General features: G+C 53.7%; 1 protein-coding gene across 1 annotated transcript in view; it reads left to right on the top strand.

The window, feature by feature from the left end:
- LOC116936888 (integrin alpha-L-like) overlaps positions 1-23,194 on the top strand; it is a 179,319-nt gene that overhangs the window by 138,521 nt on the left and 17,604 nt on the right. The window contains exons 18-22 of the mRNA XM_076057808.1: positions 11,361-11,505; positions 12,584-12,751; positions 15,441-15,523; positions 16,014-16,103; positions 18,153-18,219. Coding sequence (XP_075913923.1) covers positions 11,361-11,505; positions 12,584-12,751; positions 15,441-15,523; positions 16,014-16,103; positions 18,153-18,219 — 553 coding nt within the window. The remainder of the gene's footprint in view (positions 1-11,360; positions 11,506-12,583; positions 12,752-15,440; positions 15,524-16,013; positions 16,104-18,152; positions 18,220-23,194) is intronic.

The raw sequence follows: 23,194 nt of genomic DNA, 5'->3' as shown, positions 1-23,194 counted from the left end.
CTCACATTCACCACTCACTCACTCACCACTCACTCACCACTCACTCACTCACTCACCACTCACTCACCACTCACTCACCACTCACTCACCCCACTCACCACTCACTCACCACACGCACTCACCACTCACTCACTACTCACACTCACCACTCACTCACCCACTCACTCACCACTCACTCACTCACTCACCACTCACTCACCAATCACTCACTCACCACTCACTCAATCACTCACCAGTCACTCACACTCACCACTCACTCACTCACCCCACTCACCACTCACTCACCACTCACTCACCACTCACACTCACCACTCACTCACCACTCACTACTCACCACTCATTCACCACTCACTCACCACTCACTCACTCACTCACCACTCACCACACACTCACTCACTCACTCACACTCACTCACTCACTCACCACTCACTCACCAATCACTCACTCACCACTCACTCAATCACTCACCAGTCACTCACACTCACCACTCACTCACTCACCACTCACTCACCACTCACTCACCACTCACTCACCACTCACCACTCACTCACCACTCACTACTCACCACTCATTCACCACTCACTCACCAATCACTCACTCACTCACCACTCACTCACTCACCAATCACTCACCACTCACCCACCACTCACACTCATCACTCACTCACTCACCAATCACTCACCACTCACACTCACCACTCACTCACCCCACTCACCACTCACTCACCACTCACTCACCACTCACTCACTCACTCACCACACACTCACTCACTCACACTCACCACTTACTCACCACTCACTCACACTCACCACTCACTCACTCACAACTCACTCACCACTCACTCACTCACTCACCACTCACTCACCACTCACACTCACCACTCATTCACTCACCACTCACCACTCACTCACCACTCACTCACCACTCATCACTCACTCACCACTCACTCACTCACTCACCAGTCACTCACACTCACCAATCACTCACCACTCACACTCACCACTCACTCACTCACCCCACTCACCACTCACTCACCACTCACTCACCACTCACTCACTCACTCACCCCACTCACCACTCACTCACCACTCACTCACCAATCACACTCACCACTCACTCACCACTCACACTCACCACTCACTCACCACTCACTCTCATCACTCATTCACCACTCACTCACCACTCGCTCACTCACCACTCACCACTCACTCACCACTCACCACTCACTCACCACTCACACTCACCACTCACTCACCACTCACTCACTCACCACTCACACTCACTCACCACTCACTCACTCACTCACCCCACTCACCACTCACTCACCACTCACATTCACCACTCACTCACTCACCACTCACTCACCACTCACTCACTCACTCACCACTCACTCACCACTCACTCACCACTCACTCACCCCACTCACCACTCACTCACCACTCGCACTCACCACTCACTCACTACTCACACTCACCACTCACTCACCCACTCACTCACCACTCACTCACTCACTCACCACTCACTCACCAATTACTCACTCACCACTCACTCAATCATCACCAGTCACTCACACTCACCACTCACTCACTCACCCCACTCACCACTCACTCACCACTCACTCACCACTCACACTCACCACTCACTCACCACTCACTACTCACCACTCATTCACCACTCACTCACCACTCACTCACTCACCACTCACCACACACTCACTCACTCACACTCACCACTCACTCACCACTCACTCACTCACACTCACCACTCACTCACTCACACTCACAACTCACTCACCACTCACTCACTCACCACTCACTCACCACTCACACTCACCACTCACCACTCACTCACTCACTCACACTCACAACTCACTCACCACTCACTCACTCACCACTCACTCACCACTCACACTCACCACTCACCACTCACTCACCACTCACTACTCACCACTCACTCACCATTCACTCACTCACCACTCACTCACCACTCACTCACGACTCACTCACCACTCACTCACCACTCACTCACTCACCACTCACTCACCACTCACTCACTATTCACTCACCACTCACTCACTACTCACCACTCACTCACCACTCACACTCACCACTCACTCACTCACCACTCACCACTGACTCACCACTCACTCACCACTCATCACTCACTCACCACTCACTCACTCACCAGTCACTCACACTCACCAATCACTCACCACTCACACTCACCACTCACTCACTCACCCCACTCACCACTCACTCACCACTCACTTACCACTCACTCACTCACTCACCCCACTCACCACTCACTCACCACTCACTCACCACTCACTCACCACTCACCACTCACTCACCACTCACACTCACCACTCACACTCACCAGTCACTCACACTCACTCACCACTCACTACTCACCACTCATTCACCACTCACTCACCACTCACTCACTCACCACTCACCACTCACTCACCACTCACTCACCACTCACACTCACCACTCACTCACCACTCACTCACTCACCACTCACACTCACTCACCACTCACTCACTCACCACTCACTCAATCACTCACCCCACTCACCACTCACTCACCACTCACACTCACCACTCACTCACTCACCACTCACTCACCACTCACTCACCACTCACTCACCCCACTCACCACTCACCACTCGCACTCACCACTCACTCACTACTCACACTCACCACTCACTCACCCACTCACTCACCACTCACTCACTCACTCACCACTCACTCACCAATCACTCACTCACGACTCACTCAATCACTCACCAGTCACTCACCACTCACTCACCACTCACTCACCCCACTCACCACTCACTCACCACTCAATCACCACTCACTCACTCACTCACCACTCACTCACTCACACACCACTCACCACTCCCTCACCACACACTCACTCACTCACACTCACCACTCACTCACCACTCACTTACTCACACTCACCACTCACTCACTCACACTCACAACTCACTCACCACTCACACACCACTCACTCACCACTCACCAGTCACACTCACCACTCACTCACCACTCAATCACCACTCACTCACTCACACTCACCACTCACTCACCACTCACTTACTCACACTCACCACTCACTCACTCACACTCACAACTCACTCACCACTCACACACCACTCACTCACACCACTCACCACTCCCTCACCACTCACTCACACCACTCACTCACACTCACCAGTCACACTCACCACTCACTCACCACTCACTCACACTCACAACTCACTCACCACTGTGTGTCTCAGCGTGTCTCTGTGTGTCTCAGCGTGTCTCTGTGTGTATCTGTGTGTCTCAGCGTGTCTCTGTGTGTCTCTGTGTGTCTCTGTGTGTCTCAGGAATGCTGTGATTCAGCTTTTCTGGGCCTAGACGAGTTTGTCCCCCTGTGTCTCTGTATGTCTCTGTGTGTCTCAGCGTGTCTCTGTGTGTCTCTGTGTGTCTCAGCGTGTCTCTGTGTGTCTCTGTGTGTCTCTGTGTCTCTGTGTGTCTCAGCGTGTCTCTGTGTGTCTCAGTGTGTCTCTGTGTGTCTCTGTGTGTCTCAACGTGTCTCTGTGTGTCTCTGTGTGTCTCTGTGTGTCTCTGTGTGTCTCTGTGTGTCTCAGTGTGTCTCTGTGTCTCTCTGTGTGTCTCTGTGTGTCTGTGTGTGTCTCTGTGTGTCTCTGTGTCTCTGTGTCTCTCTGTGTGTCTCTGTGTGTCTCTGTGTCTCTGTGTGTCTCTGTGTGTCTCAGCGTGTCTCTGTGTGTCTCTGTGTGTCTCTGTCTCTGTGTGTCTCTGTGTGTCTCAGCGTGTCTCTGTGTGTCTCTGTGTGTCTCTGTGTGTCTCTTTGTGTCTCAGCGTGTCTCTGTGTGTCTCTGTGTGTCTCTGTGTGTCTCTGTGTGTCTCAGCGTGTCTCTGTGTGTCTCTGTGTGTCTCTGTGTGTCTCAGCGTGTCTCTATGTCTCTGTGTGTCTCTGTGTGTCTCAGCGTGTCTCTGTGTGTCTCTGTGTGTCTCTGTCTCTGTGTGTCTCTGTGTGTCTCAGCGTGTCTCTGTGTGTCTCTGTGTGTCTCTGTGTCTCTGTGTGTCTCTGTGTGTCTCTGTGTGTCTCTGTGTGTCTCAGCGTGTCTCTGTGTGTCTCTGTGTGTCTCCAGAATGCTGTGACTCAGCTCTTTCTGGGCCTAGACGAGTTTGTCCCCCTGTGTCTCTGTGTGTCTCAGCGTGTCTCTGCGTGTCTATGTGTGTCTCTGTGTGTCTCTGTGTGTCTCTGTGTGTCTATGTGTGTCTCTGTGTGTCTCTGGGCCTCTGTGTGTCTCTGTGTGTCTCTTTGTGTCTCAGCGTGTCTCTGTGTGTCTCTGTGTGTCTCTTTGTGTCTCAGCGTGTCTCTGTGTGTCTCTGTGTGTCTCTGTGTGTCTCTGTGTGTCTATGTGTGTCTCTGTGTGTCTCTGGGCCTCTGTGTGTCTCTGTGTGTCTCAGTGTGTCTCTGTGTGTCTCTGTGTCTCTGTATGTCTCAGTGTGTCTCTGTGTCTCTCTGTGAGTCTCTGTGTGTCTGTGTGTGTCTCTGTGTGTCTCTGTGTCTCTGTGTCTCTCTGTGTGTCTCTGTGTGTCTCTGTGTGTATCAGGAATGCTGTGACTCAGCTCTTTCTGGGCCTAGACGAGTTTGTCCCCCTGTGTCTCTGTGTCTCTGTGTGTCTCAGCGTGTCTCTGTGTGTCTCTGTGTGTCTCTGTGTGTCTCAGCGTGTCTCTGTGTCTCTGTGTGTCTCTGTGTGTCTCAGCGTGTCTCTGTGTGTCTCTGTGTGTCTCTGTCTCTGTGTGTCTCTGTGTGTCTCAGTGTGTCTCTGTGTGTCTCTGTGTGTCTCTGTGTCTCTGTGTGTCTCTGTGTGTCTCAGCGTGTCTCTGTGTGTCTCTGTGTGTCTCTGTCTCTGTGTGTCTCTGTGTGTCTCTGTGTCTCTGTGTGTCTCTGTGTGTCTCTGTGTGTCTCAGCGTGTCTCTGTGTGTCTCTGTGTGTCTCTGTGTGTCTCTTTGTGTCTCTGTGTGTCTCTGTGTCTCTGTGTGTCTCTGTGTCTCTGTGTGTCTCTGTGTGTCTCTGTGTGTCTGTGTGTCTCTGTGTGTCTCTGTCTCTGTGTGTGTCTGTGTGTCTCTGTGTGTCTCTGTGTGTCTCAGCGTGTCTCTGTGTGTCTCTGTGTGTCTCTCTGTGTCTCAGCGTGTCTCTGTGTGTCTCTGTGTGTCTCTGTGTGTCTCAGCGTGTCTCTGTGTGTCTCTGTGTGTCTCTGTGTGTCTCAGGAATGCTGTGACTCAGCTCTTTCTGGGCCTCGACGAGTTTGTCCCCCTGTGTCTCTGTGTCTCTGTGTGTCTCTGTGTGTCTTTGTGTGTCTCTGTGTGTCTCAGCATGTCTCTGTGTGTCTCTGTGTGTCTCAGCGTGTCTCAGCGTGTCTCTGTGTGTCTCTGTGTGTCTCTGTGTGTCTCTGTGTGTCTCAGCATGTCTCTGTGTATCTCTGTGTGTCTCTGTGTGTCTCAAGAATGCTGTGACTCAGCTCTTTCTGGGCCTAGACGAGTTTGTCCCCCTGTGTCTCCGTGTCTCTGTGTGTCTCTGTGTGTCTCTGTGTGTCTCTGTGTGTCTCAGCGTGTCTCTGTGTCTCTGTGTGTCTCTGTGTGTCTCAGCGTGTCTCTGTGTGTCTCTGTGTGTCTCTGTCTCTGTGTGTCTCTGTGTGTCTCAGTGTGTCTCTGTGTATCTCTGTGTCTCTGTGTCTTTGTGTGTCTCAGCGTGTCTCTGTGTGTCTCTGTGTGTCTCTGTGTGTCTCAGCGTGTCTCTGTGTGTCTCAGCGTGTCTCTGTGTGTCTCTGCGTGTCTCTGTGTGTCTCAGCGTGTCTCTGTGTGTCTCTGTGTGTCTCAGTGTGTCTCTGTCTCTGTGTGTCCCTGTGTGTCTCTGTGTGTCTCTGTGTCTCTGTGTGTCTCTGTGTGTCTCTGTGTGTCTCTGTGTGTCTCAGGAATGCCGTGACTCAGCTCTTTCTGGGCCTAGACGAGTTTGTCCCCCTGTGTCTCTGTGTCTCTGTGTATCTCTGTGTGTCTCTGTGTGTCTCTGTGTGTCTCAGCGTGTCTCTGTGTGTCTCTGTGTGTCTCTGTGTGTCTCTGTGTGTCTCCAGAATGCTGTGACTCAGCTCTTTCTGGGCCTAGACGAGTTTGTCCCCCTGTGTCTCTGTGTGTCTCTGTGTGTCTCAGCGTGTCCCTGTGTGTCCCTGTGTGTCTCTGTGTGTCTCTGTGTGTCTCTGGGCCTCTGTGTGTCTCTGTGTGTCTCTTTGTGTCTCAGCGTGTCTCTGTGTGTCTCTGTGTGTCTCTGTGTGTCTCAGCGTGTCTATGTGTGTCTCTGGGCCTCTGTGTGTCTCTGTGTGTCTCTTTGTGTCTCAGCGTGTCTCTGTGTGTCTCTGCGTGTCTCTGGGCCTCTGTGTGTCTCTGTGTGTCTCTTTGTGTCTCAGCGTGTCTCTGTGTGTCTCTGTGTGTCTCTGTGTGTCTCAGCGTGTCTCTGCGTGTCTCTGCGTGTCTCTGTGTGTCTCAGGAATACTGTGACTCAGCTCTTTCTGGGCCTAGACGAGTTTGTCCCCCTGTGTCTCCGTGTCTCTGTGTGTCTCTGTGTGTCTCTCTATGTCTCAGCGTGTCTCTGTGTGTCTCTGCGTGTCTCTGTGTGTCTCTGTGTGTCTCTGTGTGTCTCTGTGTGTCAGTGTGTCTCTGTGTCTCTGTGTGTCTCTGCGTGTCTCTGTGTGTCTCTGTGTGTCTCTGTGTGTCAGTGTGTCTCTGTGTCTCTGTGTGTCTCTGTGTGTCTCAGCGTGTCTCAGCGTGTCTCTGTGTGTCTCTGTGTGTCTCTGTCTCTGTGTGTCTCTGTGTGTCTCAGCGTGTCTCTGTGTGTCTCTGCGTGTCTCTGGGCCTCTGTGTGTCTCTGTGTGTCTCTTTGTGTCTCAGCGTGTCTCTGTGTGTCTCTGTGTGTCTCTGTGTGTCTCAGCGTGTCTCTGTGTGTCTCTGTGTGTCTCTGTGTGTCTCAGGAATGCTGTGACTCAACTCTTTCTGGGCCTAGACGAGTTTGTCCCCCTGTGTCTCTGTGTCTCAGCGTGTCTCTGTGTGTCTCTGTGTGTCTCTCTATGTCTCAGCGTGTCTCTGTGTGTCTCTGTGTGTCTCAGCGTGTCTCTGTGTGTCTCTGTTTGTCTCTGTGTGTCTCTGTGTGTCTCTGTGTGTCTCAGTGTGTCTCTGTGTGTCTCTGTGTGTCTCAGCGTGTCTCTGTGTGTCTCTGTGTGTCTCTGTGTGTCTCTGTGTGTCTCTGTGTCTCTGTGTGTCTCAGCGTGTCTCAGCGTGTCTCTGTGTGTCTCTGTGTGTCTCTGTGTGTCTCAGCGTGTCTCTGTGTGTCTCTGTGTGTCTCTGTGTGTCTCTGTGTGTCTCAGGAATGCTGTGACTCAGCTCTTTCTGGGCCTAGACGAGTTTGTCCCCCTGTGTCTCCGTGTCTCTGTGTGTCTCTGTGTGTCTCTCTATGTCTCAGCGTGTCTCTGTGTGTCTCTGTGTGTCTCTGTGTGTCTCTGCGTGTCTCTGTTTATCTCAGGAATGCTGTGACTCAGCTCTTTCTGGGTCTAGACGAGTTTGTCCCCCTGTGTCTCTGTGTCTCTGTGTGTCTCTGTGTGTCTCTGTGTGTCTCTGTGTGTCTCTGTGTGTCTGTGTGTCTCAGGAATGCTGTGAATCAGCTCTTTCTGGGTCTAAACGAGTTTGTCCCCCTGTGTCTCTGTGTGTCTCTGTGTGTCTCTGTGTCTCTGTGTGTCTCAGCGTGTCTCAGCGTGTCCCTGTGTGTCTCTGTGTGTCTCTGTGTGTCTCTGTGAGTCTCTGTGTGTCTCTGTGTCTCTCTGTGTGTCTCTGTGTGTCTCTGTGTGTCTCAGCGTGTCTCTGTGTGTCTCTGTGTGTCTCTGTGTGTCTCAGCGTGTCTCTGCGTGTCTCTGTGTGTCTCTGTGTGTCTCTGTGTGTCTCTGTGTGTCTCAGGAATACTGTGACTCAGCTCTTTCTGGGCCTAGACGAGTTTGTCCCCCTGTGTCTCTGTGTGTCTCAGCGTGTCCCTGTGTGTCTCTGTGTGTCTCTGTGTGTCTCTGTTTGTCTCTGTGCCTCTGTGTGTCTCTGTGTGTCTCTTTGTGTCTCAGCGTGTCTCTGTGTGTCTCAGTGTGTCTCTGTGTGTCTCAGTGTGTCTCTGTGTGTCTCTGTGTGTCTCTGTGTGTCTCTGTGTCTCAGCGTGTCTCTGTGTGTCTCTGTGTGTCTCTGTGTGTCTCTGTGTCTCTCTGTGTGTCTCTGTGTGTCTCCAGAATGCTGTGACTCAGCTCTTTCTGGGTCTAGACGAGTTTGTCCCCCTGTGTCTCTGTGTGTCTCAACGTGTCTCAGCGTGTCTCTGTGTGTCTCTGTGTGTCTCTGTGTGACTCAGCGTGTCTCTGTGTGTCTCTGTGTGTCTCTATGTATCTCTGTGTGTCTCAGTGTGTCTCTGTGTGTCTCTGTGTGTCTCTGTGTGTCTCTGTGTGTCTCTGTGTGTCTCTGTGTGTCTCAGCGTGTCTATGTGTGTCTCTGTGTGTCTCTGTGTGTCTCAGAAATGCTGTGACTCAGCTCTTTCTGGGCCTAGACGAGTTTGTCCCCCTGTGTCTCTGTGTGTCTCTGTGTGTCTCAGCGTGTCTCTCTGTGTCTCTGTGTGTCTCTCTGTGTCTCTGTGTGTCTCTGTGTGTCTCTGTGTGTCTCAGGAATACTGTGACTCAACTCTTTCTGGGCCTAGACGAGTTTGTCCCCCTGTGTCTCTGTGTGTCTCTGTGTGTCTCTGTGTGTCTCTGTGTGTCTCTGTGTGTCTCAGCGTGTCTGTGTGTGTCTCTGTGTGTCTCTGTGTGTCTCTGTGTGTCTCAGCGTGTCTCTGTGTGTCTCTGTGTGTCTCTGTGTGTCTCTGTGTGTCTCTGTGTGTCTCTGTGTGTCTCAGCGTGTGTCTGTGTGTCTCTGTGTGTCTCAGCGTGTCTCTGTGTGTCTCTGTGTGTCTCTATGTATCTCTGTGTGTCTCAGTGTGTCTCTGTGTGTCTCTGTGTGTCTCTGTGTGTCTCAGTGTGTCTCTGTGTGTCTCTGTGTGTCTCTGTGTGTCTCAGCGTGTCTATGTGTGTCTCTGTGTGTCTCTGTGTGTCTCAGAAATGCTGTGACTCAGCTCTTTCTGGGCCTAGACGAGTTTGTCCCCCTGTGTCTCTGTGTGTCTCTGTGTGTCTCAGCGTGTCTCTCTGTGTCTCTGTGTGTCTCTGTGTGTCTCTGTGTGTCTCTGTGTGCCTCTGTGTGTCTCAGGAATACTGTGACTCAACTCTTTCTGGGCCTAGACGAGTTTGTCCCCCTGTGTCTCTGTGTGTCTCTGTGTGTCTCTGTGTGTCTCTGTGTGTCTCAGCGTGTCTGTGTGTGTCTCTGTGTGTCTCTGTGTGTCTCTGTGTGTCTCAGCGTGTCTCTGTGTGTCTCTGTGTGTCTCTGTGTGTCTCTGTGTGTCTCTGTGTGTCTCAGCGTGTGTCTGTGTGTCTCTGTGTGTCTCAGCGTGTCTCTGTGTGTCTCTGTGTGTCTCAACGTGTCTCAGCGTGTCTCTGTGTGTCTCTGTGTGTCTCTGTGTGACTCAGCGTGTCTCTGTGTGTCTCTGTGTGTCTCTATGTATCTCTGTGTGTCTCAGTGTGTCTCTGTGTGTCTCTGTGTGTCTCTGTGTGTCTCAGTGTGTCTCTGTGTGTCTCTGTGTGTCTCTGTGTGTCTCAGCGTGTCTATGTGTGTCTCTGTGTGTCTCTGTGTGTCTCAGAAATGCTGTGACTCAGCTCTTTCTGGGCCTAGACGAGTTTGTCCCCCTGTGTCTCTGTGTGTCTCTGTGTGTCTCAGCGTGTCTCTCTGTGTCTCTGTGTGTCTCTGTGTGTCTCTGTGTGTCTCTGTGTGCCTCTGTGTGTCTCAGGAATACTGTGACTCAACTCTTTCTGGGCCTAGACGAGTTTGTCCCCCTGTGTCTCTGTGTGTCTCTGTGTGTCTCTGTGTGTCTCTGTGTGTCTCTGTGTGTCTCAGCGTGTCTGTGTGTGTCTCTGTGTGTCTCTGTGTGTCTCTGTGTGTCTCAGCGTGTCTCTGTGTGTCTCTGTGTGTCTCTGTGTGTCTCTGTGTGTCTCAGCGTGTGTCTGTGTGTCTCTGTGTGTCTCAGCGTGTCTCTGTGTGTCTCTGTGTGTCTCTGCGTGTCTCTGTGTGTCTCTGTGTGTCTCAGGAATGCTGTGACTCAACTCTTTCTGGGCCTAGACGAGTTTGTCCCCCTGTGTCTCCGTGTCTCTGTGTGTCTCTGTGTGTCTCTCTATGTCTCAGCGTGTCTCTGTGTGTCTCTGTGTGTCTCTGTTTATCTCAGGAATGCTGTGACTCAGCTCTTTCTGGGCCTGGACGAGTTTATCCCCCTGTGTCTCTGTGTGTCTCAGTGTGTCTCTGTGTGTCTCAGCGTGTCTCTGTGTGTCTCTGTGTGTCTCTGGGTCTCTGTGTGTCTCAGCGTGTCTCTGTGTGTCTCTGTGTGTCTCAGCGTGTCTCAGCGTGTCTCTGTGTGTCTCTGTGTGTCTCAGCGTGTCTCTGTGTGTCTCTGTGTGTCTCTGTGTGTCTCAGCATGTCTCTGTGTGTCTCTGTGTGTCTCTGTGTGTCTCAGCATGTCTCTGTGTATCTCTGTGTGTCTCTGTGTGTCTCAGAAATGCTGTGACTCAGCTCTTTCTGGGCCTAGACGAGTTTGTCCCCCTGTGTCTCTGTGTGTCTCTGTGTGTCTCTGTGTGTCTCTGTGTGTCTCAGAAATGCTGTGACTCAGCTCTTTCTGGGCCTAGACGAGTTTGTCCCCCTGTGTCTCTGTGTGTCTCTGTGTGTCTCTGTGTGTCTCTGTGTGTCTCAGAAATGCTGTGACTGAGCTCTTTCTGGGCCTAGACGAGTTTGTCCCCCTGTGTCTCTGTGTCTCTGTGTGTCTCTGTGTGTCTCAGCGTGTCCCTGTGTGTCTCTGTGTGTCTCAGCGTGTCTCTGTGTGTCTCTGTGTGTCTCTGTATGTCTCAGGAATACTGTGACTCAGCTCTTTCTGGGCCTAGACGAGTTTGTCCCCCTGTGTCTCCGCGTCTCTGTGTGTCTCTGTGTGTCTCAGCGTGTCTCTGTTTGTCTCTGTGTGTCTCTGTGTGTCTCTGCGTGTCTCTGTTTATCTCAGGAATGCTGTGACTCAACTCTTTCTGGGCCTAGACGAGTTTGTCCCCCTGTGTCTCTGTGTCTCAGCGTGTCTCTGTTTGTCTCTGTGTGTCTCTGTGTGTCTCTGTGTGTCTCTGTGTGTCTCTGCGTGTCTCTGTTTATCTCAGGAATGCTGTGACTCAACTCTTTCTGGGCCTAGACGAGTTTGTCCCCCTGTGTCTCCGCGTCTCCAACTCGGGCGAGGATTCTGCAGACGCTCGTGTGAGAATCAATCTCTCGCCGGGACTACTGTTCATGACGGTCAACAATGTGGTGAGTGAGTGGGTGAGTGGGTGAGTGAGAGGGTGGGTGGGTGGGTGAGTGGGTGAGTGGGTGGGTGGGTGAGTGAGTGGGTGGGTGAGAGGGTGGGTGAGTGAGTGGGTGGGTGAGTGAGTGGGTGAGTGAGTGAGTGGGTGAGTGAGTGGGTGGGTGAGTGAGTGGGTGGGTGAGTGGGTGAGAGGGTGGGTGAGTGAGTGGGTGAGTGGGTGAGAGGGTGAGTGAGTGGGTGAGTGGGTGGGTGAGTGGGTGGGTGAGTGGGTGGGTGAGTGGGTGAGTGAGTGAGTGGGTGAGTGAGTGAGTGGGTGGGTGAGTGAGTGGGTGGGTGGGTGGGTGAGTGAGTGGGTGGGTGAGTGAGTGGGTGGGTGAGAGGGTGGGTGAGTGGGTGAGTGAGTGGGTGAGTGAGTGAGTGGGTGGGTGAGTGGGTGAGTGAGTGGGTGGGTGAGTGGGTGAGTGAGTGGGTGGGTGTGAGTGGGTGAGAGGGTGGGTGGGTGGGTGAGTGAGTGGGTGGGTGGGTGAGTGAGTGGGTGGGTGGGTGAGAGGGTGGGTGAGTGAGTGGGTGAGAGGGTGAGTGAGTGAGTGGGTGAGTGAGTGGGTGAGTGGGTGAGTGAGAGGGTGGGTGGGTGGGTGAGTGAGTGGGTGGGTGGGTGAGTGAGTGGGTGGGTGGGTGAGTGAGTGGGTGAGTGGGTGAGTGAGAGGGTGAGAGGGTGGGTGGGTGAGTGGGTGGGTGGGTGAGTGAGTGAGTGGGTGGGTGAGTGGGTGAGAGGGTGGGTGGGTGGGTGAGTGAGTGGGTGGGTGAGTGAGTGGGTGGGTGGGTGAGAGGGTGGGTGAGTGAGTGGGTGAGTGAGTGAGTGAGTGGTGAGTGCGTGGTGAGTGATTGAGTGGGTGAGTGACTGGTGAGTGACTGGTGAGTGACTGGTGAGTGAGTGGTGAGTGATTGGTGAGTATGGTGAGTGACTGGTGAGTGACTGGTGAGTGACTGGTGAGTGATTGGTGAGTGAGGTGAGTGATTGGTGAGTGACTGGTAAGTGACTGGTGAGTGACTGGTGAGTGACTGGTGAGTGACTGTCCACAGAGTATCGGCTCCCACGTGCAATGCCACACGGAGGCGGGGCCAAGCGAGGGGGTGGAGCCGGTGGAGGGGGAGGGGCTTGAGCGGGTTGAGGGGCGTGGCCTTGGCGGTGACGCCCCCCTCATGCTGCAGTGCTCCCTCAACTCTCCCGTGCTCAACGCCAATACCACGGTGAGTGGGGGGGGGGAGGGGTTATGGTGAAGGGGGAGGAGTTTTGGTGAAGGGGGAGGAGTTATGGTGAAGGGGGAGGGGTTATGGTGAAGGGGGAGGAGTTTTGGTGAAGGGGGAGGGGCGAGGCGTGAAGGGGGAGGGGTTATGGTTATGGAGGAGGGGCGATGGGTGAAGAGGGAGGGGTTATGGCGAAGGGGGAGGGGCGTGGGGTGAAGGGGGAGGGGCGAGGGGTGAAGGGGGAGGGCCACGGGGTGAAGTGGGAGGGGCGTGGTTGTCGTTGATGTTGTTGATCTTCTTTGGTTCTTTCGGTAAAGTCACGTAGAATGAGAATAACATAATAAATTGATAAAATAAAATAACAATAATATTCTCACGACGTTTCGGCCACAACACAAGCGGCCTTCATCAGGTGAAGGGAGCGAGACTGTCACTCCAGCGCTGTCCTACCAGACAGTCTCGCTCCCTTCACCTGATGAAGGCCGCTTGTGTTGTGGCCGAAACGTCGTGAGAATATTATTGTTATTTTATTTTATCAATTTATTATTTTATTCTCATTCTACGTGACTTTACCGAAAGAACCAAAGAAGATGAATCATTGCAGTCACGAAAGCTTTACATCGAGATGTTGTTGATGTTGTGGTTGTTGATGATGTCGATGTTTTGATTTAAAGCTTTCGTGACTGCAGTAATTCATATTCTTAGTTTTTTCGGTAAAGTCACCACCACGTTGAAGGGAAACAACAAAATAATAAAAATATATATATAAAACAATAAAAAAATTCTCACGACGTTTCGACCATAACTCAAACGGTCGTCTTTCAGGTGTGTTGGTTTGCATGAATTTATTTTTAAACGGCGCATTTATTTATTTATAAAAACGTTAGCGCCACGCGCAACGATTTGGCAGTTTACCCAGGACTAGTCCATCTATATTCTGAAAAGGGGAGGGGGGAGACGATTTTTTTTTATAATGTATGCTGTCTGAAAGCCACTGTAAGCGTGAACAATCAATTAAGACCTGAAATGGTTTATCAAATCTTTCCAATGATTGCTAAGCCAGAATCCATCTTCTCGGTTGAAATTGTCTCTGTGCTTGTATATGTGGATAGCCTCATGAACGAATCTCTCATGGTAGCCAGATGGCTTACAAAGAACCTCCTGTCTTGGAAAAGTCAATGGCATGTGAGCCTACTGAATTAGAACAATGATCTGCTACGGCCGAGGTGTTGGTCCTACCGTGTTTAAGGTCTGCTTTATGTTCACGAATGCGGTCCGAGATATGGCGTTTGGTTTCTCCAATGTAACTACTACCACAGAGGCAACTTAGTTTGTAGACACCAGGGTATTGTATGTCCGGAATCACATCTTTTACAGACGGAACCAGATCACGGATTTTATGTAATGTGTTGAAACGGACCTGGATCTTGTGTTTATTCAAGATTTTGGAGATCTTTTTTGTGATCCCAGCAATGTAGGGTAAAGTGATGGTTTTGAAAGGCTCCTCAAGAGGGTTCTTCTTCATGGTTTGAGTGATAGCTTTGCGGATTGTATAGTCGGAGTAACCATTAGCCCTAAGAGCTTGGTGTACGTGCTTGAGTTCACTGCTTATGTGTTCCTGGTCGGATATGCATTGGGCTCTATGATACAGAGTCTTGATGAGAGAATTCTTCTGTGATGGATGGTGGTGGGAATTTGTTGTTTCCCTTCAACGTGACTTTACCGAAAAAACTAAGAATATGATGTTGATGTTGTTGATGTTGCTGATGATGTTGTTGTTGTGGTTGTTGATGTTGTTGATGTTGTTGTTGATGTTGTTGTTGTTGATGATGTTGTGGTTGTTGTTGTTGATGATGATGATGTTGATGTTGTTGATGATGTTGTGGTTGTTGTTGTTGTTGATGTTGTTGATGTTGATGATGTTGTTGATGTTGTTGATGTTGTTGATGTTGTGATTGTTGTGATTGTTGTTGTTGATGTTGTTGTGGTTGTTGTTGTTGTGGTTGTTGATGTTGTTGTTGATGTTGTTGATGATGTTGTTGATGTTGTTGATGATGTTGTTGTTGATGTTGTTGATGTTGCTGTGGTTGTTGATGTTGTTGATGATGATGTTGTTGTTGATGTTGTTGTGGTTGTTGTTGATGTTGTTGATGATGTTGATGATGTTGTGGTTGTTGTTGTGGTTGTTGTTGCGGTTGTTGTTGTTGTGGTTGTTGATGATGTTGATGATGTTGTTGTTGTAGTTGTTGTTGTGGTTGTTGTTGATGTTGTTGATGATGTTGTTGATGTCGTTGATGATGTTGTTGATGTTGTTGTTGATGTTGTTGTTGTAGTTGTTGTTGTGGTTGTTGTTGATGTTGTTGATGATGTTGTTGTGGTTGTTGTTGTGGTTGTTGTTGTTGTGGTTGTTGTGGTTGTTGTTGATGTTGTTGTTGTGGTTGTTGTTGATGTTGTTGTGGTTGTTGTTGTTGTTGTTGTTGTGGTTGTTGTTGTGGTTGTTGTTGTTGTTGTTGTGGTTGTTGTTGTGGTTGTTGTTGTTGTTGTGGTTGTTGTTGTGGTTGTCGTTGTTGTTGATGTTGTTGTGGTTGTTGTTGTTGTTGATGTGGTTGTTGTTGTTGTTGTGGTTGTTGTTGTGGTTGTTGTTGTTGTTGTTGATGTGGTTGTGGTTGTTGTGGTTGTTGTTGTGGTCTAGGTGGCGTTCACGCTGCTGCTGCAGCTCGCCCCGGAACGGTTTCACAGGGTGGCCCACATCAGTGTCACAGCCACGGCAAGCGGGTAAACAACACAACAACAACACAACAACAACAACAACTACTACACCACAACCACTCACTCACCCGTCACTCACCCACCCACTCACCACCCACTCACTCACACACTCACTCACCCACCCACTCACCACCCACTCACTCACCCACCCACTCACTCACCCACCAACCTACTCACTAACCCACCCACTCAACCACCCACTCACTCATCCACCCACCCACTCACTCACCCACTCACTCACTCACCCACCCACTCACCCACTCACTCACTCACCTACCCACTCACTCACCCACCCACCCATTCACCCACTCACTCACTAACCCCACCACCACACAACCGCTCTCCCATTGGCTACCGTGGTCTCTCCCCTCGTGCTCCCCGCCTCCCCACGTGACTCCCCCTCACCACGTGATTCACCCCCCCCCGCCCTACCACGTGACTCCCCCCCCCCGCCCTACCACGTGACTCCCCCCTCCCCGCCCTACCACGTGACCAGATTGAACGAATCGCAGTCGACGCTGTCGGACAACAGCGCCGTGGTGACGCGGCCCGTGCTGAAGCCAGCCAGCGTCGTCGTCATCAGCAGGTGAGCGACGTCATCAGCAACGTCATCAGCAGGTGAGCGACGTCATCACACAACGTCATCAGCAACGTCATCAGCAACGTCATCATCATCATAATCAGCGTCATAAGCAGCGTCGTCGTCATCAGCAACGTCATCAGCAGGTGAGCAACGTCATCAGCAACGTCATCATCATCATCATCAGGGTCATCAGCAGCGTCGTCGTCATCAGCAACGTCATCAGCAGGTGAGCAACGTCATCAGCAACGTCATCATCATCATCATCAGGGTCATCAGCAGCGTCGTCGTCATCAGCAACGTCATCAGCAGGTGAGCAACGTCATCAGCAACGTCATCATCATCATCATCAGGGTCATCAGCAGCGTCGTCGTCATCAGCAGGTGAGCGACGTCATCAGCAACGTCATCAGCAACTTCATCAGCAACGTCATCATCAGGGTCATCAGCCAGAGTCGTCGTCATCAGCAGGTGAGCAACGTCATCAGCAACGTCATCAGCAACGTCATCAGCAACGTCATCATCATCATCAGCGTCATCAGCAACGTCATCAGCAGGTGAGCACCGTCATCAGTAACGTCATCATCAGCGTCATCATCAGCAGCGTCATCAGCAGCGTCGTCGTCATCAGCAATGTCATCAGCAGGTGAGCAGCGTCATCAGCAACGTCATCAGCAACGTCATCAGCATCATCATCAGCAGCAGGTGAGCAGCGTCATCAGCAACGTCATCATCATCAGCGTCATCATCATCAGCAGCAGCGTCATCAGCAGCATCATCAGCAGCAGCAGCGTCATCAGCAGTGTCGTCGTCATCAGCAGGTGAACAGCGTCATCAGCAACGTCATCATCAGCGTCATCATCATCATCAGCAGCAGCGTCATCAGTAGCGTCATCATCAGCGTCATCAGCAGCAGCGTCATCAGCAGCGTCATCAGCAGCGTCATCATCATCAACAGCAGCGTCATCAGCAGCGTCATCAGCATCATCATCGTCATCAGCAGCAGCGTCATCAGCAGCGTCATCAGCAGCGTCATCAGCATCATCATCATCAGCAGCGTCATCAGCAGCATCATCAGTAGCGTCATCATCATCGTCATCAGCAGCAGTGTCATCAGCAGCGTCATCAGCAGCAGCAGCGTCATCATCATCAGCAGCGTCATCAGTAGCGTCATCATCATCGTCATCAGCAGCATCATCAGCAGCGTCATCATCATCAGCAGCAGCAGCAGCAGCGTCATCAGCAGCGTCATCATCATCGTCATCAGCAGCGTCATCATCATCGTCATCATCATCGTCATCAGCAGCGTCATCAGCAGCGTCATCAGCATCATCATCATCAGCAGCGTCATCAGTAGCGTCATCATCATCGTCATCAGCAGCAGTGTCATCAGCAGCGTCATCAGCAGCGTCATCAGCATCATCATCATCAGCAGCGTCATCAGCAGCGTCATCAGTAGCGTCATCATCAGCGTCATCAGCAGCAGTGTCATCAGCAGCGTCATCAGCAGCGTCATCAGCATCATCATCATCAGCAGCGTCATCAGCAGCGTCATCAGTAGCGTCATCATCAGCGTCATCAGCAGCAGTGTCATCAGCAGCGTCATCAGCAGCAGCAGCGTCATCATCATCAGCAGCGTCATCAGTAGCGTCATCATCATCGTCATCAGCAGCATCATCAGCAGCGTCATCATCATCATCGTCATCAGCAGCGTCATCAGCAGCGTCATCATCATCGTCATCAGCAGCGTCATCAGCAGCGTCATCAGCAGCGTCATCATCATCGTCATCAGCAGCGTCATCAGCAGCGTTATCATCATCGTCATCAGCAGCGTTATCATCATCGTCATCATCATCGTCATCATCATCGTCATCAGCAGCGTCATCAGCAGCGTCATCATCATCACTACCGACACCACCCCTCCTCATCCACCCCCTTCCCCCCCCTCCCCCTGCCCCTCCCCCTACCCCCTGCCCCCCCTGCCCCTCCCCCCTCCCTCCCCATCCCCCCTGCCCCTCCCCCCTGCCCCCCCTGCCCCCCCTGCCCCTCCCCCCAGAGAGGCTGCTGTCTTGCTGCAGTTTTACATCGGATCCACGAGTCAGAAAGTGGCCCTTGGATTTATGGTGAGTGGTGGTGGTGGTGATGATGATGATGGTGGTGATAGAGGTGGTGATGGTGGTGGTGGTGATGGTGGTGGTGATGGTGGTGGTGATGGTGGTGGTGATGGTGGTGGTGGTGATGGTGGTGGTGAGTGGTGATGGTGGTGGTGGTGGTGATGGTGGTGATGGTGGTGGTGATGGTGGTGGTGGTGATGGTGGTGATGGTGGTGATGGTGGTGGTGATGGTGGTGGTGGTGATGGTGGTGGTGAGTGGTGATGGTGGTGGTGGTGGTGATGGTGGTGATGGTGGTGGTGATGGTGGTGGTGATGGTGGTGGTGGTGATGGTGGTGGTGAGTGGTGATGGTGGTGGTGGTGGTGATGGTGGTGGTGGTGATGGTGGTGGTGGTGATGGTGGTGGTGAGTGGTGATGGTGGTGGTGGTGGTGATGGTGGTGATGGTGGTGATGATGGTGGTGGTGGTGATGGTGGTGGTGGTGATGGTGGTGGTGATGGTGGTGGTGATGGTGAGTGTGGTGGTGGTGGTGGTGGTGATGGTGGTGGTGGTGGTGAGTGGTGATGGTGGTGGTGATGGTGGTGAGTGTGGTGGTGGTGGTGGTGGTGATGGTGGTGGTGGTGATGGTGGTGGTGATGATGGTGGTGGTGGTGGTGATGGTGGTGGTGGTGGTGATGGTAGTGGTGGTGGTGATGGTGGTGGTGATGGTGGTGGTGATGGTGGTGGTGAGAGTGGTGGTGGTGGTGATGGTGGTGGTGGTGGTGATGGTAGTGGTGGTGGTGGTGGTGATGGTGGTGATGGTGGTGGTGGTGATGGTAGTGGTGGTGGTGAGTGGTGGTGATGGTGGTGGTGGTGATGGTGGTGATGGTGGTGGTGGTGATGGTGGTGATGGTGGTGGTGATGGTGGTGGTGGTGATGGTGGTGGTGGTGGTGATGGTGGTGGTGATGGTGGTGGTGATGGTGAGTGTGGTGGTGGTGGTGGTGGTGATGGTGGTGGTGGTGAGTGGTGATGGTGGTGGTGATGGTGGTGAGTGTGGTGGTGGTGGTGGTGATGGTGGTGGTGGTGGTGGTGATGATGGTGGTGGTGATGGTGGTGGTGATGGTAGTGGTGGTGGTGATGGTGGTGGTGATGGTGGTGGTGGTGATGGTGGTGGTGAGAGTGGTGGTGGTGGTGATGGTGGTGGTGGTGGTGGTGATGGTAGTGGTGGTGGTGATGGTGGTGGTGGTGATGGTGGTGATGGTGGTGGTGGTGGTGATGGTAGTGGTGGTGGTGGTGGTGATGGTGGTGATGGTGGTGGTGGTGATGGTGGTGATGGTGGTGGTGATGGTGGTGGTGGTGGTGATGGTGGTGGTGGTGATGGTGGTGGTGGTGATGGTGATGGTGGTGGTGGTGATGGTGGTGGTGGTGGTGGTGATGGTGGTGGTGGTGGTGATGGTGGTGGTGGTGATGGTGGTGGTGGTGATGGTGATGGTGGTGATGGTGGTGATGGTGGTGGTGGTGATGGTGGTGATGGTGGTGGTGGTGATGGAGGTGGTGATGGTGGTGGTGGTGGTGGTGGTGATGGTGGTGGTGATGGTGGTGATGGTGGTGATGGTGATGGTGGTGGTGATGGTGGTGGTGGTGATGGTGGTGGTGGTGATGGTGGTGGTGGTGGTGAAGGTGGTGGTGATGGTGGTGGTGGTGATGGTGGTGGTGATGGTGGTGGTGGTGATGGTGGTGGTGGTGGTGGTGAGTGGTGATGGTGGTGGTGGTGATGGTGGTGATGGTGGTGGTGATGGTGGTGGTGGTGATGGTGGTGGTGGTGATGGTGGTGGTGATGGTGGTGGTGATGGTGAGTGTGGTGGTGGTGGTGGTGGTGATGGTGGTGGTGGTAGTGAGTGGTGATGGTGGTAGTGATGGTGGTGAGTGTGGTGGTGGTGGTGGTGATGGTGGTGGTGGTGATGGTGGTGGTGGTGATGGTGGTGGTGGTGGTGATGGTGGTGGTGGTGGTGATGGTAGTGGTGGTGGTGATGGTGGTGGTGATGGTGGTGGTGGTGATGGTGGTGGTGAGAGGGGTGGTGGTGGTGATGGTGGTGGTGGTGATGGTAGTGGTGGTGGTGGTGATGGTGGTGGTGGTGATGGTGGTGATGGTGGTGGTGGTGATGGTAGTGGTGGTGGTGGTGGTGATGGTGGTGATGGTGGTGGTGGTGATGGTGGTGATGGTGGTGGTGGTGATGGTGGTGATGGTGGTGGTGGTGATGGTGGTGGTGGTGATGGTGGTGGTGGTGGTGATGGTGATGGTGGTGGTGGTGATGGTGGTGGTGGTGGTGATGGTGGTGGTGGTGGTGGTGGTGATGGTGGTGGTGGTGATGGTGGTGGTGGTGGTGATGGTGATGGTGGTGGTGGTGATGGTGGTGATGGTGGTGGTGATGGTGGTGATGGTGGTGGTGGTGGTGGTGATGGTGATGGTGGTGGTGATGGTGGTGGTGGTGGTGATGGTGGTGGTGGTGATGGTGGTGGTGGTGGTGGTGATGGTGGTGGTGATGGTGGTGATGGTGGTGGTGGTGGTGATGGTGGTGATGGTGGTGGTGGTGGTGATGGTGGTGGTGGTGATGGTGGTGATGGTGATGGTGGTGGTGATGGTGGTGGTGGTGGTGATGGTGGTGGTGGTGGTGATGGTGGTGATGGTGGTGGTGGAGGTGGTGGTGGTGGTGGTGATGGTGGTGGTGGTGATGGTGGTGGTGGTGAGGGTGGTGGTGGTGGTGAGGGTGGTGGTGGTGGTGGTGGTGAGGGTGGTGGTGGTGGTGGTGATGGTGGTGGTGGTGGTGGTGGTGAGGGTGGTGGTGGTGAGGGTGGTGGTGAGGGTGGTGGTGAGGGTGGTGGTGGTGGTGGTGAGGGTGGTGGTGGTGGTGGTGAGGGTGGTGGTGGTGGTGATGATGGTGGTAGTGGTGGTGGTGATGATGGTGGTGGTGAGGGTGGTGGTGGTGGAGGTGGTGGTGGTGGTGGTGAGGGTGGTGGTGGTGGTGGTGATGGTGGTAGTGGTGAGGGTAGTGGTGGTGAGGGTGGTGGTGGTGGTGGTGAGGGTGGTGGTGGTGGTGAGGGTGGTGGAGGTGGTGGTGGTGGTGGTGGTGAGGGTGGTGGTGGTGGTGGTGGTGGTGATGGTGGTGGTGGTGGTGAGGGTGGTGGTGGTGAGGGTGGTGGTGGTGGTGAGGGTGGTGGTGGTGGTGGTGAGGGTGGTGGTGGTGATGGTGGTGATGGTGGTGGTGGAGGTGGTGGTGGTGGTGGTGGTGATGGTGGTGGTGGTGATGGTGGTGGTGGTGAGGGTGGTGGTGGTGGTGAGGGTGGTGGTGGTGGTGGTGGTGGTGAGGGTGGTGGTGGTGGTGGTGATGGTGGTGGTGGTGGTGGTGAGGGTGGTGGTGGTGGTGGTGGTGAGGGTGGTGGTGAGGGTGGTGGTGAGGGTGGTGGTGGTGAGGGTGGTGGTGGTGGTGGTGAGGGTGCGGGTGGTGGTGATGATGGTGGTGGTGAGGGTGGTGGTGGTGGAGGTGGTGGTGGTGGTGGTGATGGTGGTGGTGGTGAGGGTGGTGGTGGTGGTGATGGTGGTGGTGGTGGTGGTGAGGGTGGTGGTGGTGGTGGTGGTGATGATGGTGGTGGTGGTGAGGGTGGTGGTGGTGAGGGTGGTGGTGGTGGTGATGGTGGTGGTGGTGGTGAGGGTGGTGGTGGTGAGGGTGGTGGTGGTGGTGAGGGTGGTGGTGGTGGTGGTGAGGGTGGTGGTGGTGGTGGTGGTGGTGAGGGTGGTGGTGATGATGGTGGTGGTGATGATGGTGTTGGTGGTGGTGGTGATGATGGTGGTGGTGGTGATGGTGGTGGTGGTGATGGTGGTGATGGTGGTGGTGGTGATGGTGGTGATGGTGGTGGTGATGATGGTGGTGGTGAGGGTGGTGGTGGTGGTGAGGGTGGTGGTGGTGGTGGTGATGGTGGTGGTGGTGGTGAGGGTGGTGGTGGTGAGGGTGGTGGTGGTGAGGGTGGTGGTGGTGAAGGTGGTGGTGGTGGAGGTGGTGGTGGTGGTGAGGGTGGTGGTGGTGGTGGTGGTGATGGTGGTGGTGGTGGTGAGGGTGGTGGTGGTGAGGGTGGTGGTGGTGGTGGTGAGGGTGGTGGTGGTGGTGGTGAGGGTGGTGGTGGTGGTGATGATGGTGGTGGTGGTGGTGATGATGGTGTTGGTGGTGGTGGTGGTGATGATGGTGGTGGTGGTGGTGAGGGTGGTGGTGGTGGTGAGGGTGCTGGTGGTGGTGGTGAGGGTGGTGGTGGTGGTGAGTGTGGTGGTGGTGGTGGTGGTGGTGGTGATGGTGGTGATGGTGGTGGTGGTGATGGTGGTGATGGTGGTGGTGGTGGTGGAGGTGGTGGAGGTGATGGTGGTGATGGTGGTGGTGGAGGTGGTGGTGGTGGTGGTGGTGGTGATGATGGTGGTGATGGTGGTGATGGTGGTGGTGGAGGTGGTGGTGGTGGTGGTGGTGGTGATGGTGGTGGTGGTGGTGGAGGTGTTGGTGGTGGTGGTGGTGATGATGGTGGTGGTTGTGAGGGTGGTGGTGGTGAGGGTGCTGGTGGTGGTGGTGAGGGTGGTGGTGGTGGTGGTGAGGGTGGTGGTGGTGGTGGTGATGGTGGTGGTGATGGTGGTGGTGGTGGTGGTGTGGTGAGGGTGGTGGTGGTGGTGGTGGTGGTGGTGAGGGTGGTGGTGGTGGTGGTGAGGGTGGTGGTGGTGGTGGTGATGGTGGTGGTGATGGTGGTGGTGGTGGTGGTGTGGTGAGGGTGGTGGTGGTGGTGGTGGTGATGGTGGTGATGGTGGTGGTGGTGGTGGTGGTGGTGATGGTGGTGGTGGGGATGGTGGTGGTGGTGAGGGTGGTGGTGGTGGTGGTGAGGGTGGTGGTGGTGGTGGAGGTGTTGGTGGTGGTGGTGGTGAGGGTGGTGGTGGTGGTGGTGATGGTGGTGGTGGTGGTGAGGGTGAGGGTGTT

This window comes from Petromyzon marinus, chromosome 84, assembly GCF_048934315.1.
Source record: "Petromyzon marinus isolate PM22_M1 ecotype Great Lakes invasive population chromosome 84, UKy_Petmar_22M1.pri1.0, whole genome shotgun sequence".
NCBI classification, from domain to species: Eukaryota; Metazoa; Chordata; class Hyperoartia; order Petromyzontiformes; family Petromyzontidae; genus Petromyzon; species Petromyzon marinus.
This window is presented reverse-complemented; position numbering and strand designations above follow the sequence as displayed.